Source organism: Oncorhynchus masou, chromosome 17 (genome assembly GCF_036934945.1).
Source record: "Oncorhynchus masou masou isolate Uvic2021 chromosome 17, UVic_Omas_1.1, whole genome shotgun sequence".
Lineage (NCBI taxonomy): Eukaryota > Metazoa > Chordata > Actinopteri > Salmoniformes > Salmonidae > Oncorhynchus > Oncorhynchus masou.
In genome coordinates this window covers 28,339,889-28,361,326 of record NC_088228.1, presented here as the reverse complement: position 1 = coordinate 28,361,326, position 21,438 = coordinate 28,339,889, and the positions used below count along the sequence as shown (strand labels likewise).

The following is a 21,438-nucleotide window of genomic DNA, read 5'->3' as shown; positions in this document are numbered from 1 at the left end:
TGCAACGGAGGACATTCCATGCCGATGACTGCCATGCATAGTTTACACAGTTTTCACACACAACACATCTGTTTTGTCTCGTTTGTTTTTTTTAACCTTTTCTTCTCTCTCACTCTCTGAATTTTGACTATCTACAGTCGCTCAATTTATACTTGGTTATTTGCCTTGCTCGCCCTTTCTCCTCTCCCTGTTGCACTTATATACACAGTATACTGGAGTGCTTATTGTTGAGTGAATATCAGTATCGTCACCTGTTTTGATTATGACTTTGGTTGATTCTATCGCTGTCTCTCCCATCGGTCTCCTTTGTACATAAAGTCAACAGTTTCATGTTGAGTTAAACCATGCTGTACTGAACCAACATAAAACAATCCAGCACCTACTGTATATGTTCCTGTATTAGACAACTGTAAACACCGGATGGAAATGGGATTGTAGAGGAAGCGGAACTGATGTCAGTGGGTTTCGCTTTCCATCGTCCAGGTGTCAAACTGTTTATTGCCGCAAACAGTATTGTACCTTGGTTTCTGTCCCGATCCTTCCGAGGATGATGGGGTTCCATTTTGTTCCACTGTGTTCTCCTCCAGCCCACATGAATCCCTGAAGGACAACCTAGGTTTTTACTAAGCGCATTTCAACAAAGTCACTGTCTATCTTGACAGATAAATAAATAGTCATTTTAAATATCAACTGAAATATATATATATATCAGAGATGTAAAAAGTATAAAACCAGAGGACGCATATATCACATTCTAGGGCCAGGCAAATTTTGCGTGTCCCGGCACCATCTCCAAGTTGATCTGAAGGTTGTCGATCTCCGAGGTCCTTTTGCTGCTCATGGTGGCTCGCAGGGACTTCTTGTGACAGGCCTCCTGTTTTTTATGCTTCTGCCTCTGCTTCCATGTTGGTTTCTGTGTCAGTGGCTGCAGCTGGGGCTCTGTTGAGAGCTGATCCTGAGGTGCGTTAGTGTTGACTGAGGAGCTGGGGGGGTTGGTGCCACCATGGCAATCTCTGGGGTAGTGTCTGAAGCACTCGAAGGCATCGCTGCACTTCTCGCAGGTGCTGCTACAACCTCTGTACCCGGCGAGGGCTTGGTTGGCAGATGAGTTGGTGGAACAGGACTGGTCGTGTCCTGGTGGTCTGCGGAGTGACCGGAGGCTAACCTGGACCACAGAGCCGGAGTGGCACTTCCCCCCAGCGCCTTGGGAGCAGGAGCACAGGCAGCCCTTCAGACAGGCCCTGCGAAAGCTCAGCAGGGCCCGGTACATCACCCTGCGGAAGTTGGGCCTGAGCAGCAGGTAGATGATGGGGTTGTATATGGTGGAGGACTTGGAAAACATTGCAAGTATGGCGAACGCCAATGGTGGGATGTTCTCCATGTGTCCAAACGCTGCCCACATCGACACCACAGCATAAGGGCTCCACGCTGTGAAGAAACCGATACAGACAGCAACACTCAGCTGGAGGAGAAAGATAAACAATAGGACAGAAAAGGGGGGAAGGAAAGAGTGAGAGAGAGAGAGCAAATATTATTTAACAGTTTAACAAGATCTATTGGCAGATGGTGTTTTAGTGCACTAGGCACTCCATTCACAACTGACTGACTCCTGGGGACTGAATGATTGAAATAGGAATTGAGATTATTTGAACAACACGGTTAGAGCGAAGGATATTAGGGCCTTTCTGACTGCCACTGATTGTATGAAGAGCGTAAGAAGGTATTGGTGAAGCGTTCTCGTATGGATCCTGAGCCAAACGTATAGCAAATAAGGCTGTGGCTGATGATGCCCACTAAGCTGGGGGTGCAGCAGGCACCTGACTCCACATCCATCCTAATGTATTCCTGTATAACTAGCCAAATTCCTCTGATGAGAACCTCCCATCACTAGGTGATTTACTGAGGTCTCTTCCAATCTCAGGGAGAGAGACGGATGAAGAGAGAGAGAGATGGAGCTGAGCTTTAGAAAGTCACCTGTCTCTGAAGCAAGGCTTTTGATATAAAAGATATATATATATATATTTCACCCGTTGCTTCGTTCCTCTAAATTTGTTTAATTCGGACTCCTAGGCCCTCCCTTTTCAATATGGAGGATGACGTTGGAATCACGCCTCAGAGAAGAGTCCCCAACCAGAGTGGTTTTCCTGATAATAAGATTTGCATCAATCTCTGGTATGAGTGGGTGAGGGGGGACCATCACCCCTGGAGCGGGGCTGGTAGCAGGGAGAGGTGTGTGTGTGTGTGTGTGTGTGTGTGTGTGTGTTGCTTTGCACATACTGTACATGACTGGGAGAGGATGAGTACTTTAATAAAACCCCTATGGGGTGAATATACAGGTACAGTAATAAAGGAGAGAGAGGGAACAAGAAAGGAGGAAAGAGAGAGACCCGGAAGAGAGAGCAAAAGGGGAGGACTACATAAAGCAAAGAAATGGAGACAGGTATTTACTAATCCTAATCTATATCCTGCACTGATCTTGCCTGACGACTCAAACTGAGTTCTTCCCGCTGACCTATGTTCGCTTCAGTCTGAGACTGCCATCGTTGAAGCCATTTGTGGTGATGTCAAAATGACGGGTGTTGTACAAAACAAAGTCATCAGCGATTGGATCATCTCTAACCAATCAGAGTATCAAAGCCAATGACGAATTTTCAAAACGGCGTTTTACCTATTTGTGTTCTGGCTCCTGGCCCGACCCATGGGTTTCTGGGACCAGTCAATGTGGTTGCGTTCTACAACTCGTTGGGGAAGTACTCAAATCCAGACTCATTGTGGAGAAGAAACTAATGTCTGTGGGTGGGGCGTAGCATTTGGCTGGAGCAAAGAGTTTGGGTAGCCAGGCAAGCTCTGAGCATCCAGTTCATGACATTAAACTATACAAACCCCCTATTATGTGAAGTTGCCTTAGTAGTAACTTTACAAAACTCTGAATTGAATTTTGAATTAATGAATCATCCAATCAAATACATTTCCAGTCAAAAGTTTGGACACACCTACTCATTCCAGGGTTTTTCTTTATTTGTACTAATTTCTAAAGTACATTGTTGAATAATAGTGAAGACAACATATCTATAAAATAACACATATGGAATCATGTAGTAACCACAAAACTGTTAAACAAATCAAAATATTTTATATTTGAGATTCTTCATAGGAACCACCCTTTTTCCCTTGATGACAGTTTTGCACTCTCGGCATTCTCTCAACCGGACTTATGAGGTAGTCACCTGTAATACAGGTGTGCCTTGTTAAGAGTACATGTTTCACTCACCACCTGGATTCGGTCTTATGTAGCAAAATGTTTTTTTTATATTTTTTACATTGGATAAAAGTAGAGACTCAGAACTACAAAATGGTATATCATACACTGTATTTGAGGAACAATGGGAAAGTCATTCAAATGAGATGGTTTGGGATGAGTCAGACCGCAGAGTGAAGGAAAAGCAGCCAACAAGTGCTCAGCACATGTGGGAACTCCTTCAAGACTGTTGGAAAAGCATTCCTCATGAAGCTGGTTGAGAGAATGCCAAGAGTGTGCAAAACTGTAATCAAGGCAAAGGGTGGCTACTTCGAAGATTCTAAAATCTAAAATATATTTTGATTTGATTTGTTTAACACTTTTTTGGTTACTACATGATTCCACATGTGTTATTTCATTGTTTTGATGTATTCACTGTTATTCTACAATATAGTAAATATAAAGAAAAACCCTTGAATGAGTAGGTGTGTCCAAACTTTTGACTACTACTGTATATTTATCCCTTTTTAAAATCAACAGTTGTCAAAACATGCTTTACGGTACAGTACCCCTGTTAGACTCTGTTCAGTGCTCACCTTCACAATAACAGCCTGGATGTTGCTCATCTTGGCCGGCCGGGCCTCGTGATGTTCCATGGCCTTGCGAGAGGCTCGAACCGTCATCAGGATGCCCGTGTAGGATACCGTGATGATGCAGCAGGGCACAATGTAGCACAAGATAAAGAGCGCCATTGTGTAGGAGCGGGCCACGGGGTGCAGGTTGGACAGGTGCCAGTCGATGCAGCAGGCTGTGCCATATGGCTCTGGACCATACTCACCCCAGTGGGCCAGAGGGGAGAAGGCGAACACCAGGGCCCAGATCCATGCACAGACTATCAGCAGACGGCCATGCCCCGAGTTGAATCGGTTACCTGAATGGATGGGTGGAGAGATGGATGCATGGGGAGATGGATAAGGAGATGGATGGATGGACCGAAGGATGGATGGATAGAAGGATGGATGGATGGATCAATCGATCAATGGTGGGGAGAAGGATGGATGGATGGGGAGATGACAGATGGATGATGGATCGGGACATTAATGGATTTGAGAAGGATGGATAGATGGAAGGAGAGATGATGGATGGATGGATGGATGGATGGATGGATGGATGGATGGATGGATGGATGGATGGATGGGGGAGATAGTCAGCTTAATAGGATAGCATGGTCATCATTAGAGATTCTGATAAGCACAGGTGGGGATTTCTAAAACTGAAAATGTCATAGGGGAATATTTTGACAGGTACACATTTTTCAGAACTGTTTTGAATGCTCCCAGAGTGACTTTCTCAATTTCCAGACCTGGGTACTAAATACATGGATAACTGATCCATTATGTACTAGACCATATTTAGAAAGAACAGCAATGAGAGAATACATTAATAACTAATTTGTTAGAGCGTGCCTCAGCTGGATGGCACAATTTTTGCCAACATCACAAGCCATACTAATTGAGTGTTGGTTAGTCAGTTGCAAGTGGACTTGTCAGCCATCAAAGCAGTGGCTGATGTTTGTTCGGTCACTGAGGAATTATCTACTTCTTTTGATTATCTAGTTCCTTTGAACCTTAGATTTTCGCCCCATCAATAAATCAACTACTTAGTGTCGACTTTTACTAATCCTCTGTCAATTCCATGGGCAAGACTAGGGCCAGGCTCTTTGATGACTTACCGTAGAGAGGATAACATACTTTCACAAAACACACCATGCTCAACAGGGTGAGAGTGGTCAGACTGCAGATCCCAAACAACACGCTGCAGAACGCATAGATCAAACACACCGTTTTCCCAAACAGCCACCTGAGGGAGAGGGGGAGGAACAGAAAGAGAGGGAACAAGCGAGAGCGGGAGGGGTCAGAAAGGCCGTAGAGGGAGAAAGGGAATTAGAGGGATAAATAGAGAAGGGGGGGGGGGAATACCGAGAGAGAGAGAGAACACACTGACCATTCAATGTACAGTAAAGCAGGACCTGTCACCACACAACCAAACTAGAAAGGTAATTGTACCATGACAATTGGAGAGGATAGTTTTTAATCCAAACCCAACACCTTTACTAATCTGCATTTACACAGTGTTGTGGCATAAGGCCAGCGTTAGACATCAAAACCTTTAGTCAAGACACTACAGTTTCCTGCACTGCAAAAAAAAAAGTTAAATACTTTTGTTTTTTACATTAACTTGATGTACCTTCATTTACAGTAATGTACAGGCAATTGTCTGCCAGTAAGTTACCGTAACAAAACTACAGGATTCCTTTACAGTGTGTCTGTGAAGTATAGGAGCCAGTCACATGTGAGGTGAAGCATTTCCTCTCCTCTCCAATGGGCTGCTACTGTGGCTTGGGAACTGCACTGTGCTGGCCTGGAAATGTCCTTTTCACATGATCCTTCCCAGGAGGATCCAGTGGATGAGTAACCAGGTCAGAACAGCACAGTACAGCTTGGCTTGGCACTGTAAAATAGTATACAGTGCCAGACCTGGGTACTCCCTTATTTCACTATTATTTGATGGTTTGTACAGTTCCTGTGGTAGATATTTGCTAGGCTTGGCTCTGTGGTGTAAACATGGGTGTACAGTACTTGTGGTAGATGCTGGAGGTGATGGCCATGGGGTAGAGGGACAGGGTCAGACCCATGTCGCTGATGGCCAGGTTGATAATGAAAATCTCAGCTGGTTTGAGCAGGCGCTTCTTCTTGTAGGAGACGTAGAGCAGTGTGCTGTTGCCAAACAGAGAGCACACACCTGCAGACCAGAGAGAGAGACAGAGACACCACTCAGTACTCTGCTGTGATAATTACCACAGAGACAGACACGCCTCAGGACAACAACTGGAGGGGTATATAAATATGCAGAAATATAAACACTAGAACGGGCACGGCTGTACTGTCGAATGGCCGTGTTCTGTTGGGTATGTCCGTTCTAGTAATTCTATGTCTATGCCTGTAATCAGTATAGTTAAAGAACATGTTTGAAATAAATGACGTCCCAATGCGGCTGTGTCCCAAAGGAGTATTAAGGTCAGTGTTCAGAGTCAATGAATGCGGCATATTATTTCCCCAGACTTTTCCTATCAATGGAGCGTAATTACACATTGATGTAACTAATGAACAAGGACACTCCATAAATCTACACGGAACAAAAATATAAATTCAACATGCAACAATTTCAAAGATGTTACTGTTCGTGTAAGGAAAATTCATTAGGCCCTAATCTATGGATTTCACATGACTAGGAATACTGATGTGCATCTGTTGGTCACAGATACCTTCTTTCTTCTTCTTTTTTAAATGTAGTGGTGTGGATCAGAAAACTAGTCAGTATCTGGTGTGACCACCATTTGCCTCATGCAGCATGACATCTCCTTTGCATATATTATATTTAATTAATTGATCAGGCTGTTGATTGTGGCCTGTGGAATGTTGTCCCACTGCTCTTCAAAGGCTGTACCAAGTTGCTGGAAATTGCATTTGTTGTCCATAGCTCATGCATGCCCATACCATAATATCCCCATGGGGCACTCTGTTCCCAATGTTGACAACAGCAAATCGCTCCCCACGCGACGCCAAACACGTTGTCTGCCATCTGCCCAGTACAGTTGAAACCGGGATTCAGCCATAAAGAGCACACTTCTCCAACATGACAGTGGCCATCGAAGGTGAGCATTTTCTCAATGAAATTGGTTACGATGCTGAACTGCAGTCAGGTCAAGACCCTGGTGTGGATGACGAGCACGCAGATGAGCTTCCCTGAGACGGTTTCTGACAGTTTGTGCAGATATTATTCAGTTGTGCAAACCCATCAGCTGGCAGGGTGGCATGTCTCAGACGATCACGCAGGTGAAGAAAACAGATGTTGAGGTCCTGGGCTGGCATGGTTTTACATGATCTACGGTTATGAGGCCGGTTGGACGTACTGCCAAATTCTCTAAAACAACGTAGGAGGTGGCTTACAGTAGAGAAATGAACATTGCAACAGCTCTGGTGGACATTCCTGCAGTCAGCATTCTACTGCAGCTCCCTCAAAACTTGAGACATCTGTGGTATTGTGGTGTGTGACAAAACTCAATTTTAGAGTGGCCTTTTATGCTCCCAGCACAAGGTGCACCTGTGTAATGCACATACTGTTTAATCAGCTTCTTGATATGCCACATCTGTCAGGTAGATGGATTATGTTGGCAGAGGAGAAATGCTCACTAACAGGGATGTAAACAAATTTGTGCACAGAATTTGAGAGAATTCTATGCGTATGGAACATTTCTGCAATCTTTTATTTCAGCTTATGAAACAAGGGACCAACACCTTACATGTTACCTTTTTATATTTTTGTTCAGTATAGAAGTACAAAGAAAGTATAAAACATTGCGTTGTTTAGAAGGAGTGCAAGGGCGATTTGAGTTATTGTACACGCGCACTTCACAGAGCGTGTGTGTCCCAAACAGAAATATGCGAATACATGCTAGAACACTCAAATAGGCTCTTGCTAGCTCGTGCTTGGCTTTGCTCACCTCCTTTATTGTCCTGCCCACTAGGATTAATTTTCTCCCACTGGAAATGACAAGCTGTGGTCTATCTTGGTTTAGTTATAAAAATCTTTGTTCCCCGTGTCACTTGCTCACAGTACACCCACCGCAAGACGCCTCCTCCACCCAGGGTTGCCAGGACTAACTAAAATTTCAAAGACAATGACCACTCAAAACCAGCCCAAAATGCCTGAAAACTAGCCTACTTTTTTTCTGTAGCAAGAGAGGAATTGCCACCCTTTTTCCATAACGTTATCGAGTCAATTAAAACTTCTTAAGGATCGGTGTCCCACTATCGGGACAACTTCCGGTGAAACTTGAGGACGGGGAATTCAAATAAATAATCATAAATATTATGGATTTTAAACATTTAGGTACATCTAAGTATCTTAAATCGGTTGAAAGCTTAAATTATTGTTAATCTAATTGCACTGATTGCACTGTCTGATTTACAGTAGCCATTACAGTGTGAACATGCCATACGATTGTTTGAGGACGGCGCCCAACGTCAAAATATTTTTCCACCAGCACAGGTTTCATACATTCACATATAACAATTAAATATTCACTTACTTTTTGAAAATCTTCCTCTGATTTGTCATCCAAAGGGTCCCAGCTATAACATGTAGTCATGTTTTGTTAGATAAAATCCTTCTTTATAGCCCAAAAAGTCTGTTTAGTTAGGGCCATCGATTTGAGTAATCCACTCGTTCAACTTGCAGAGAAAGGAATCCGAAAATCTACCCCTAAAATTTGTTTCAACAAGTCAAAATACATTTCTATTTACTCCTCAGATACCCTAAAATGTAATCAAACTATAATATTTGCTTCGGAAAGAAGTATGTTCAATAGGAAACCGATTTTAACAGGTGCGTAATGTCTTCATGGTGCGCACAACCATGAATTGCCAAGACTGTGGCCTACTAAAACTGATATTTCTTATGTGTTTTTGAAGTTACAAGCCTGAAACCTTGAACATAGACTGCTGACACCCCGTGGAAGCCATAAGAATTGCATCCAGGGAGCTAATTCTCAATATGACCTTGCATTTCTAATAGAATGGTCTCTCAAAAAAAAAATCTGGTTGGTTTTTCTTTGGATTTTCTCCTAACATATCTATTGTGTTATATTCTCCATCATTATTTTAAAATTTCTACAAATCTCAAAGTGTTTTCTATCCAATGGTACCAATTATTTGCATATCCTGACTTCATGGCCTGAGTTACAGGCAGTTTACTTTGGGAAGCAAAGTAGAAGCAAAATTCAGAAGCAAAATTCAGTTTTCATCAAAATAACTATTCTTGTAAGTTATGACATAATAAAGGAATTTGAATATGGCTCAAGACAAAATATAATTCGCCTGTTAACTTGTCAGATCAATTTCCATCAATGGATGTCGATTTAACTTATTTGACTGCAATAAGGCCCCAGGGGGTGTGGTATATGGCTAATATACAACCGCAGAGGGCTGTTCTTAAGCATGACACAAGGCGGAGTGCCTGGATACAACCGTTAGCCGTTGTATATTGGCCATATACCAAAAAATCCAGGGGTGTCTTATTGCTATTATAAACTGGTTACCAATGTAATTAAAACAGCAAAAATACGTTTTTTTGTCATGCCCCTGGTAAGACTCTGAAACTTTCAGCCAAATCAGCATTCAGGGCTCGAACCCAGTTTATAATTAAGCAATAAGGCCTGAGGAGGTGTGGTATATGGCCACCTTACCATGGCTAAGGGCTATTCTTATGCACGACGCAACGTGGAGTATACGTGGTATAGCAACGCAGTATATTGGCCATATATCACAAACCCCCGAACTGCATCATTGCTATTATAAACTGGTTACCAAAGTAATTATGGCAGTAAAAATAAATGTTTTGTCATACCAGCTGTCAGCCAATCAGCATTCAGGGATCAAACCACCCAGTTTATATTTGTACATACATCTCTTTCGCGCATCTGCATAACTACAGATCAATCCGACAGGAGAGTGTGAGTGATGAAAGTTGGACAGATGTTCTCAATTTCTGAGCAAAAAATACTTCCACAAAAACAAAACTTTTCTGGCAATTATTTATTTTTTTACCTATATTTAACTAGGCAAGTCAGTTAAGAACAAATTCTTATTTTCAATGACAGCCTAGAAACAGTGGGTTAACTGCCTGTTCAGGGGCAGAATGACCTTGTCAGCTCGGGGATTTGAACTTGCAACCTTGTGGTTACTAGTCCAACGCTCTAACCACTAGGCTGCCCACATTTCCCGAATACTTACAGTGAAATGCTTACTTACAAGCCCTTAACCAACAATGCAGTTTTAAGAAAATACCTAAAAAAGACAAAGTAAGAGATAGCAAATAAGAGCAGCAGTAAATAACAATAGCGGGGCAATATACAGGGGGTACCGGTACAGAGTCAATGTGCAGGGCACCGGTGTCAAGGTAATATGTACATGTAGGTAGAGTTATAGATAATAACAGAGAGTAGCAGCATCGTAAAGGATGGGACATTTGATTAGCTGCTCAGGAGTCTTATGGCTTGGGAGTAGAAGCTGTTTAGAAGCCTCTTGGACCTACACTTGGTGCTCCGGTACCACTTGCCGTGCGGTAGCAGAGAGGACAGTCTATGACTAGGGTGGCTGGAGTCTTTGACAATTCTTAGGGCCTTCCTTTGACACCGCCTTTTATAGAGGTCCTGGGTGGCAGAAAGCTTGGCCCCAGTGATGTACTGGGCCGTACGCACTACACTCTGTAGTCCCTTGCAGTCGGAGGCCGAGCAGTTGCCATACCAGGCAGTGATGAAACCTGTCAGGATGCTCTCGATGGTGCAGCTGTAGAACCTTTTGAGGATCTCAGGACCCATGCCAAATCTTTTCAGTCTCTTGAAGGGGAATAGGTTTTGTCGTGCCCTCTTCACAACTGTCTTGGTGTGCTTGGACAATGTTAGTTTGTTGTTGATGTGGACGCCAAGGAACCTCCAATTTAATTAATTTAACACGGCCATTAATAATGGCATAATAACACAAGCTCTCAACCTGCTCCACCACAGCCCCGTCTATGAGAATGGGGGACGTGCTCGGTCCTCTTTTCCTGTCGTCCACAATCCTCCCCTATGTGCCAGATATTAGGATTGACATGTCATTTTAATAGGCATATACTACTGACTAAAAACTGGATATATGATTGTAATCCAACTTTGCCATGGTTTGTTTAGCAAGATGCAGGTAGCCTATAGGCCCTGATAGGCTTACATCTAATTTCAGATGGGCTACAGTAGCCTAGTCAAGATATAGGCAAGGTGTAAACTGAACGATTTAGCAGCTTGCTTAGTTCAAATTGACAGACTAATTGATTCAACATGAATAACAAGGAGATAAGAAGTGCTTGTGTTTCCCAATAGCCTGCTGGAATAGGCTTCTGAGGATGTGGTCATAATTTCAATCACCGAATGAAATATGAATAATGTGTATATGAACTGAATATGCTGGTCAACAACAGCCAGCGTTTATTTTATTTACCTGTAGCCTAATCTGACTGCCTGTTACCGTCAATTTTATACGTACTAACAATTGAACTGCAATTGCGACAGAGTTTTGATAAATTCCAATTTAATTAACTAAACATGGCCATTAATAATGGCATAATAACACAAGACTACAACAACAATAAGTTGTTATTCTAGCTGCTATTTATTAAATATGTTTACCAGTCTGTTTACCGGTAGGCTACACAAGTGGCACAAATTAATTGGCTGACTCCAGTGCAATCGCGATTTCAACATATTTATTGTATCAAATGGTAGCCTACAATGGCATATACATTAATTGTCACGAATATTACCGAAGGTGACTCCCCTTCTTGTTCGGGTGGCGCTCGGCGGTCGTCGTCGCCGGTCTACTAGCTATCACCGATCCGTTGTTCTGTGCTCCTTTGGTTTTGTCTGATTGGTATCACCTGTTTCTTGTTTGGTTGTTAGGGTAGGGTTATATATAGTTTGTTCAGCCCGCTTCTGTTTCGTGCGGGCTTGTTCGTCTGTTCTATGTTTGAGTGTATTTTGTTTGTATTTTGGGTTTCGCGCTGTCCGTTAATATTTCTGATAATTTGTTTTCCTACTTTTGTTCATGTTATTTTTCCGGGACATTAAAGCGTGTTTTTTCCCACATCTTTTGCTCTCTGCGCCTGACTCCACACCTCCTCACTCATTTGCCGTAACATTAATAGGCTACTTGATGGGCAACAGATGCAAATGCCTCATTATCCACATCTAAATTTCACTGAGGACTTTTCCTCATAACAGAAGCACACGAGGGAGTTCCATAACTTACATTTCAAATGTCCACTCAGGCAGCCCCCGAGACCCAAGAACTGAGCATCCCTGAAACACATCAGTTCTAGCGTGTTAATATGTTTTATGGGGAAAAGGTTTGAAAAAAGGTGTCTATATATTGATAATCTAAATAGCCGACCTACAACTGGTAAACAGTTGTCACAATGTGAGAGCATTCTGCTCTGTCTTCTCTCACTCACATGACTTAGCCAGTAGTGGACTAAGCTTTTTGCTGCAGTGCTCTCTCAACACACACACACACACACCCCGTAGGCCCTCCCCAGCCCACCACTCACTCACTCAGCACAGAGGCGGCGCCAGGGATTTTGGGTCCCGTGAAAAGATATCACAATGGGTCGCACCACCACAGGCCACACCAACCCTGCGCAATTGCTGTAACCACACACCTCCAGAACCCAATCGACCCATTCAAAGCTTTAAATAACTCTACCTTTGCAGGCTTACAACTCTCTTGTTGTCCAATATTTACTGACAGTGAGCGGTGAAAATATAACTCTGTGCAGATATGCATGCAACATTCTGCGTACAGTGGAATTCACTGTTTGATGCAAGACTGATACCCTCTATAAGAAATGTGCTAAATGCCATCTTTTACAGTCTAAATATAATTTTAATGGAAAATTCTCTTAACATTAATGAATAACTTAAAATAAATCTAACTTAAATATACATTAACCTCTTCAATTAAAAATAAATTAACATTATCATCAATATAATTATATAACAAACAAAATAATAAAATCAGCAGCAGATTTTTGAGCTATGTATACATGCCTGATGGTGGCGCTAGAGGAAAGGTCAAGAGGTCACCAAATCAATAGGTTTCTTCCACTTGGGGTCTTGATTGTGCACAACACATTTTATGGCAATCACGCAATTACTTTACGATATATATTGTTCTCAGTCTGTTCTCAGCCTGTGGGCATCATGTGTGTAGTGATCCAATATCCACAGCCACTTAACAGTTATCACTGGCCCTTGCTCAGCCTTACTCACCAAGAGCCCAGCGCTGAGCCTTCTTGCTAGCAAAGTCACTGATCAAGTCTTTGAAGTCCAGCTTTCTAGCTAACTGACTTTCAATGGACAGCATGGCGAGACTGCAAAGCCTGTCCTGGGACATAGTGGACCTCAAATAGTTTAGTAGTTTTATCTTACTGAAAGCTCTCGCCACCAGCAACAGTCACAGGCAGTGTGCAAAATATATGTAAAGCAATGCACACTTCTCCAAAAATACTTTGCAGCTGCATCTTACAAATTGCATTCAGGAGACCAAGAGGGGACAAGTTAGGGGGGAAAGTGGCAGCATATACAGTGTTCAGGTGTCTTACTTCTCAGGTGTAAGATCTGGAATATTTCATGATCAGTGGCTGGCAAACAGAAAGGTCTTAATCCTCACTAATCTGCCCAACTTTCAGAACAGCAGAAAATTATTTTAAAAAAACACTGTGTTCCGAAACACCGTTGCTGCACTGTCAAGAGCTGTCTGTTGAGAGGTCTCATCATGGAATCTCTTCCTTTACCTGTGAGGGCTGTGTTCCTTGCTAAATATGCGTAGCAATCAGTGTTGCCTCAGACAGGACGGACACCCATCCATCTCTAATAGCCTGCATCTCTTCCTTTAAGGCTCTGATATTGGCTGCCTCTGTGTCAAGTGAGATTTTTCCTGACTGAGGAATCACATTCCTGTCCTCAATGCATTGCAGTACCTGCAATTAGGCTAAATTACATGTCATTCAATACAATGCTGCTCACCTCCTTCTTCAGTTGGGAGTAGGGCTGGTTCAGGGGGATGGGGAGACAGGGCTGGTTCAAGGGTATGTGGATGAAGAGACAGGGCTGGTTCAGGGGGATGGGGATGGGGAGACAGGGCTGGTTCAAGGGTATGTGGATGAGGAGACAGGGCTGGTTCAGGGGGATGGGGAGACGGGGCTGGTTCAGGTGTATGGGGATGGGGGACAGGGCTGGTTCAGGGGGATGGGGATGGGGGGACAGGGCTGGTTCAGGTGTATGGGGATGAGGAGACAGAGCTGGTTCAGGGGTATGGGGAGACGGGGCTGGTTCAGGGGTATGGGGATGGGGAGACAGGGCTGGTTCAGGGGTATGGCGATGGGGAGACAGGGCTGGTTCAGGGGTATGGGGATGGGGAGACAGGGCTGGTTCAGGGGGATGGGGATGAGGAGATAGGGCTGGTTCAGGGGTAAGGGGATGGGGAGATAGGGCTGGTTCAGGGGTATGGGGATGGGGAGACAGGGCTGGTTCAGGGGGATGGGGATGGGGAGACAGGGCTGGTTCAGGGGTATGGGGATGGGGAGACAGGGCTGGTTCAGGGGGATGGGGATGGGGAGACAGGGCTGGTTCAGGGGTATGGGGATGGGGAGACAGGGCTGGTTCAGGGGGATGGGGAGACAGGGCTGGTTCAGGGGTATGGGGATGGGGAGACAGGGCTGGTTCAGGGGGATGGGGATGGGGAGACAGGGCTGGTTCAGGGGTATGGGGATGGGGAGACAGGGCTGGTTCAGGGGGACGGGGCTGGTTCAGGGGTATGGGGAGACAGGGCTGGTTCAGGGGGATGGGGAGACAGGGCTGGTTCAGGGGTATGGGGATGGGGAGACAGGGCTGGTTCAGGGGGATGGGGAGACAGGGCTGGTTCAGGGGTATGGGGATGGGGAGACAGGGCTGGTTCAGGGGGATGGGGGGACAGGGCTGGTTCAGGGGTATGGGGATGGGGAGACAGGTCTGGTTCAGGGGTATGGGGATGGGGAGACAGGGCTGGTTCAGGGGGATGGGGATGGGGAGACAGGGCTGGTTCAGGGGGATGGGGATGGGGAGACAGGGCTGGTTCAGGGGGATGGGGAGACAGGGCTGCTTCAGGGGGATGGGGATGGGGAGACGGGGCTGGTTCAGGGGTATGGGGATGAGGAGACAGGGCTGGTTCAGGGGTATGGGGATGGGGAGACAGGGCTGGTTCAGGGGTATGGGGATGGGGAGACAGGGCTGGTTCAGGGGTATGGGGATGGGGAGACAGGGCTGGTTCAGGGGTATGGGGATGGGGAGACAGGGCTGGTTCAGGGGTATGGGGATGGGGAGACAGGGCTGGTTCAGGGGTATGGGGATGAGGAGACAGGGCTGGTTCAGGGGTATGGGGATGGGGAGACGGGTATGGGGATGGGGAGACGGGGCTGGTTCAGGGGTATGGGGATGGGGAGACGGGGCTGGTTCAGGGGTATGGGGATGGGGAGACGGGGCTGGTTCAGGGGTATGTGGATGGGGAGACGGGGCTGGTTCAGGGGGATGGGGATGAGGAGACGGGGCTGGTTCAGGGGTATGTGGATGGGGAGACGGGGCTGGTTCAGGGGGATGAGGATGGGGAGACAGGGCTGGTTCAGGGGGATGGGGATGAGGAGACAGGGCTGGTTCAGGGGTATGTGGATGGGGAGACGGGGCTGGTTCAGGGGGATGGGGATGAGGAGACAGGGCTGGTTCAGGGGAATGGGGATGAGGAGACAGGGCTGGTTCAGGGGGATGGGGATGAGGAGACAGGGCTGGTTCAGGGGTATGTGGATGGGGAGACGGGCCTGGTTCAGGGGTATGGGAATGAGGAGACGGGGCTGGTTCAGGGGATGGGGATGAGGAGACGGGGCTGGTTCAGGGGATGGGGATGAGGAGACGGGGCTGGTTCAGGGGATGGGGATGAGGAGACAGGGCTGCTGAGCCTGAAGCTGCATCTGTTGGGCCTGGCACCAGGCAGTGGCAGGGACAACTGATTTAGTATGAATAGCTTGCTAAAATTTTGCCCACATTGATTAAATGTTGGCCAAAAGAGGAGCGAAATGAAAACACTCAGAATTTCCTGTGAAGATATTAAGTAGCTAATGTTAGGAGAGCAAAATTTGCCTATTTCAATATGGACTAAGCGAACAGGTTAATTTCCACCACTCATGGACGACACCCACCTTCCTTTGTGAAAAATTGGGTGACATTCTGTCGCCCTTTCTTTTCTCTCTTTTCATTTTTGGAAGCCATATTTCTCTCTAGGAAGCTGAGGCATGATGCTCCACCGGCACTCCGCACTCTCAATTCAACGCTATAAGTGAAGGGTCATGTGCACCAAGAGCCGGCTCTTGTCGGTGATCTTTGGGAGACACATATCAGAAGAGCCGAATCTATTTATAAAAATATATATTTTTAAATACGATATGAATAATTAAAAGATTTAAATGAATAGAATTAACTAATTCGAAAAATGAAATCAAATAATATAGGGGTAAATGCTCGAGCACACACATACTTTCTGACTGTCTGCTGAGACTAACAGCCTCACCTGTTGTTCCTGTCAATCAGACATGTAGTGTCAACCAATGAACCAAAGATGCGTGAGGGAGGGCGGAGCCAACTCACTCACAGTCACACACTTAGCAGCCAAGGAGAGAGGGGAAGGACAGCTGTGAAAACAACAGCTGGAAAATGATTCGGAAGAACAGTAGCATTTGGATTTATTTTAATAATGTAGACAATGTTAGAGCACCAGAATTTGTCAAAACAAAATCTCATATAAATGCCCAACTTATACCGGCATACGCTAACTGTGCACCCACACGTGTAGATACATCCACTCAGTCAAGTAGGCCTACTCCGCGACCCACAGCAACGCAGCCTTCTATGGACCAGTTTATGGCAAAGTCTATGTCTGTTGCAAAACAAGGCCAAAATTGATATTGCATTGGCTAAAATGCTTGCCACCGATTTCCAGCCATTTTTGATTGTGGAGGACAGAGTTTTTAGAAATTATAGCAATAGTCTAAATCCAATGTACACAATTCCAAGCAGAAAAACCCTTTCAAAATCCCTTATTCCACAACTGTACGAGAGCACAAAGGCTTCAGTGCGGGAAAGAGTACAAAAAGCGACTGCAGTTTGCCTTACCAATGACTGCTGGACATGTTTTATTTATTTATTTATTTTATTTAACCTTTATTTAACCAGGTAGGCCAGTTGAGAACAAGTTCTCATTTACAACTGCGACCTGGCCAAGATGAAACATAGCAGTGTGACAAAAACAACTACACAGAGTTACACATAAACAACCATACAGACAATAACACAAAAAGAAAAGAAAAATAGAAAGATCTATGTACAATGTGTGCAAATGTATAAGATTATGGAGGTAGGCAATAAATTGGCCATAGAGGCTAAAATAATTGCAATTTAGCATTAATACTGGAGTGATATATGTGCAGATGATGATGTGCAAGTAGAGATACTGGGGTGCAAAAGAGCAAGAAGGTAATATGGGGATGAGGTAGTTGGGTGTGCTATTTACAGATTGGCTGTGTACAGGTACAGTGATCAGTAATCTGCTCTGACAGCTGATGCTTGAAGTTAGAGAGGGAGTTATAAGACTCCAGCTTCAGAGATTTTTGCAATTCGTTCCAGTCATTGGCAGCAGAGAACTGGAAGGAAAGGTGGCCAAAGGAAGTAATGACTTTGGGGATGACCAGTGCAATATATCTGCTGGAGTTTGTGCTACGGGTGAGTGTTGCTATGGTGACCAGTGAGCTGAGATAAGGCGGGGCTTTACCTAGCAAAGACTTATAGATGACCTGGAGCCAGTGGGTTTGGCGATGGATATGTAGTGAGCGCCAGCCAACGAGAGCGTAGAGGTCACAGTGGTGGGTAGTATATGGGGCTTTGGTGATAAAACAGATGGCACTGTGATAGACTACATCCAGTTTGCTGAGTAGAGTGTTGGGGGCTATTTTGTAAATGACATCGGCAAAGTCAAGGATCGGTAGGATAGTCAGTTTTACGAGAGTATGTTTGGTGGCATGAGTAAAGAAGGCTTTGTTGCGAAAAAGGAAGCCGGTTCTAGATTTAAATTTGGATTGGAGATGCTTATTGTGAGTCTGGAATGAGAGTTTACGGTCTAACCAGACACCTAGGTATTTGTATTTATCCACATATTCTAGGTCAGAACCGTCCAGAGTAGTGATGCTAGTCGGGCGGGAGGGTGTGAGTAACAATCGGTCGATGAGCATGCACCTAGTTTTACTAGCATTTAAAAGCAGTTGGAGGCAGCGGAAGGAGTGTTGTATGGTGTTGAAGCTCATTTGGAGGTTTGTTAGCACAGTGTCCAAAGAAGCGCCAGATGTATACAGAATTGTGTCGTCTGTGTAGAGGTGGATCAGAGAATCACCAGCAGCAAGAGAGACATAATTGATATGTACAGAGAAAAGAGTCGCCCGAGAATTGAACCCTGTGGCTCCGCCATAGAGAATGCCAGAGGTCCAGACAACAGGCCCTCTGATTTGACACACTGAACTCTATCTGAGAAGTATTTGGTGAACCAGGCGAGGCAGTCATTTGAGAAGCCAAGGCTATTGAGTCTGCCGATAAGAATGCGGTGATTGACAGAGTCGAAAGCCTTGGCCAGGTCGATGAAGACGGCTGCACAGTGCTGTATTTTATCGATGGCGGTTGTGATAGGACCACAAGCATGGCTGAGTTGCACCCATGACCAGCTCGGAAACCAGATTGCATAGTTGAGAAGTACGGAGGGATTCGAAATGGTCAGGTATCAAGGGTAACCACTTCTTACATATCGGTTACATGTCACTTCATTTAAGATTTTTCGATGTCTAGCTGTCTTCTGGACTGCTATGAGTTCAGCGACAGACACACCTCAGAGAACTTGGCAGAGGAACTGTTGAGAGTGGCCAGAGAATGGCAAGTAGATGGAAAAGTGGTCTGTTGTGTTAGCGACAATGCAACTAACATAACCAAAGCCATGAACATTTTCAGAATTTCCATCATCCATGTCTTGCCCACACAATCAACCTGGTTGTAAGAGATGCTCTGAAGGTGATGAAGCCCACTGTGGACAAAGTGAAAGCATTTGGGGAATACAAATACAACAAACGTCTACCCATGCCAGATGGGGATGCCTGAGCTGAGGCCTAAACAAGACTGCACTTCAAGGTGAAATTCAACATTTTATATGTTGAAGCTGTTTCTTGAGTCAAAGGATGCCATCATCTCTACCCTGGCCATTGTCAATGCACCTGTTGATGCTCTGACCCAAGAGGAATGGGAGGAGGTGGAGGAGGAGTCCTGGAACCCTTTGAGCAGGTCACTGTGGAGATCAGGGGAGAGATGTACAGTAAGCAGTTATTACGACATCATTACTTAATCCAGCATTTTATATGTATATGAGCAGTAGATGAGAATGCAGTATCAGTAGACAAAACATGAACCTGAACTAATAAGTTACTGTTCTCTCTTTCCAGCTATGTGACAGCCTCAACAATGATACTGTGTAAGGGTCTGCAGCGAATCACAGCCAGCCGCCAGAGAGACGCAAATGTAACCACAGGACATGTGACAGAGTTGATGGTCACCCTATGTTCATCAATGGAGAGAAAGTTGTGCAGAATGGAATATAATCACGTGCAATCAGAAACCGCTGCACTTGATTGATGAGGCTCTTCAAAGAATAACCTCAGCAGCAGGGAGGGAAAGTCCCAGCAGTCTGCTGGCTCAGGCACCAGGGCAACAGGAAGAAGAGGGATCAGATGGAGCAGAAGCACCAGCAGTAGTACTGGTGCTTCCGTTGGTTTTATTTGTACATTGCAAAATATTATATTAATGATGATAGGTTAATAATTTAACGCTGAATTTTCTAATCCTTTTTTAGGGCCCCTATCAGACACAGGCCCTTAGAATTGCCTTAACTTTCCCACCCCATACGGCACCCCTGACTCAGCAACAGTTTGTCTCAGTGCCTGATAGTCACCAGCAGGTCACAGTGAAATCGATTTTTGTTTTTAAAGAGGAATTACATGGCTGGCGGGGTGCAACTTAGAAGTAGCCAACAAAAACAAAAAAACCAGCGACCAATACATTTTCACCCGTGACATCGTTTTAAAAGTTGCTCTATGTGGTTAGAAAGTGATGGACATGGCAACTCTGCCTACTCCTGCTAGATACCGACACTGCACAAAACATGTGTACATATTATTCAGTAAATTGTGCCTTCCTGCATTAAATGTCTGCTGACATATTTATTCTGTTCTACTGAGCCATTTACTTTATGTTCGTGTTCTTATCTTCTATTGTTTCTTCTTGTTGCATTGTCGAGAAGGAACCTGCAAAGAAGCATTTCGTTGGACGGTGCATACCATGTGTACCCTCTACATTCAACTAATAAAACGTACGCACATGAGAACACACACACACACACACTCCCAGGTTTAGTCCCAGTGTGTAGTCTGGCGTCATGCCGAGAACTGACTGAGAGAGTTGGTCATCATGTTACAGGTCAGCAACATGCTTCATCCTCTCCTCTCTGCCTACATTCACATGTGGCTGACTGGGGTGTGTGTAAGAGAACCCTTTTTGAAGAGAGAGCTCACTTACCAAACACAGCATACACTATGGCTACTGTTATGTCCGCCGCCACAGGTATCTTTGAATGGAATGCAATGTCCTCAACGTTGGCAATCGCCCTCATCTGAAATGGTTGAGAATAGAAAGAGAGAGAGTTACATATGTGTACTAAACATGATCAATGTTTATCGCCCCTGTCTCTCTCAATTCAATTCAATTCAAGGGCTTTATTGGCATGGGAAACATGTGTTAACATTGCCAAAGCAAGTGAGGTAGATAATATATAAAGTGAATATATAAAGTGAAAAACAATACAAATTAACAGTAAACATTACACATACAGAAGTCTCTGTCTCTCTCTGTCTCTGTCTCTCTCTCTCTGTCTCTCTATCTCTCTCTCTGTCTCTCTCTCTCTCTGTCTCTCTCTCTCTGTCACTCGCTCTCTCTCTCTCTGTCTCTCTCTCTCTCTCTCTCTCTCTCTCTCTCTCTCTCTCTGTCTCTCTCTCTCTCTGTCTCTCTCTCTCTCTCTCTCTCTCTCCCTCTCTCTCTCTGTCTCTTAAGTGAACATTGCAAATGCATTCAGTTGAAGACATGTTGGTTTCAACAAATAAAGAAGTCTATCAACTTCCATTCATCCTCCATGAAAGGTTGAATACCTCTCACATGTCCGTTCTGTTTTCACCTTGGTGTACTATGTTGCATGTCAGTAAATCCAAGCCCCTCAGTCCACACAACCCATCACCAGGGTGGTTTTAAGTTGCATTGTTAACAGAAAGATGAGTAAAGAACTATTTTTTGCTCCAAGGCATAGAGAGGGATGGGAGCTGAGAGTACGCTTGATTTTTGTGTGTGTGTGTGTGTGTGTGTGTGTGAGAGTGTGTGTGTGTGTGTG

At 44.8% G+C, this 21,438-nt stretch overlaps 1 protein-coding gene across 1 annotated transcript; it reads right to left on the bottom strand.

Annotated features, from left to right (window-relative positions):
* Positions 1-754: 754 nt before the first annotated feature.
* On the bottom strand, positions 755-20,670 carry LOC135558191 (opsin-5-like). Its single transcript, XM_064991922.1, has 5 exons — positions 20,577-20,670; positions 5,878-6,040; positions 4,971-5,098; positions 3,835-4,169; positions 755-1,462 (listed from the first exon to the last, which is right to left on the bottom strand). Exons 1-5 carry the CDS (start codon positions 20,668-20,670, stop codon positions 755-757), a joined length of 1,428 nt encoding a protein of 475 aa, XP_064847994.1.
* Positions 20,671-21,438: the final 768 nt, after the last annotated feature.

Excerpts from the sequence above, each read along its gene's own strand:
- LOC135558191 (XM_064991922.1), bottom strand. The coding sequence starts at position 20,670 with ATGAGGGCGATTGCCAACGTTGAGGACATTGCATTCCATTCAAAGATA. Across the intron at positions 6,041-20,576 it reads CATAGTGTATGCTGTGTTTG|GTGTGTGCTCTCTGTTTGGC; the intron begins GTAAGTGAGCTC and ends TCTGGTCTGCAG. Across the intron at positions 4,170-4,970 it reads AGTATGTTATCCTCTCTACG|GTAACCGATTCAACTCGGGG; the intron begins GTAAGTCATCAA and ends CCATCCATTCAG.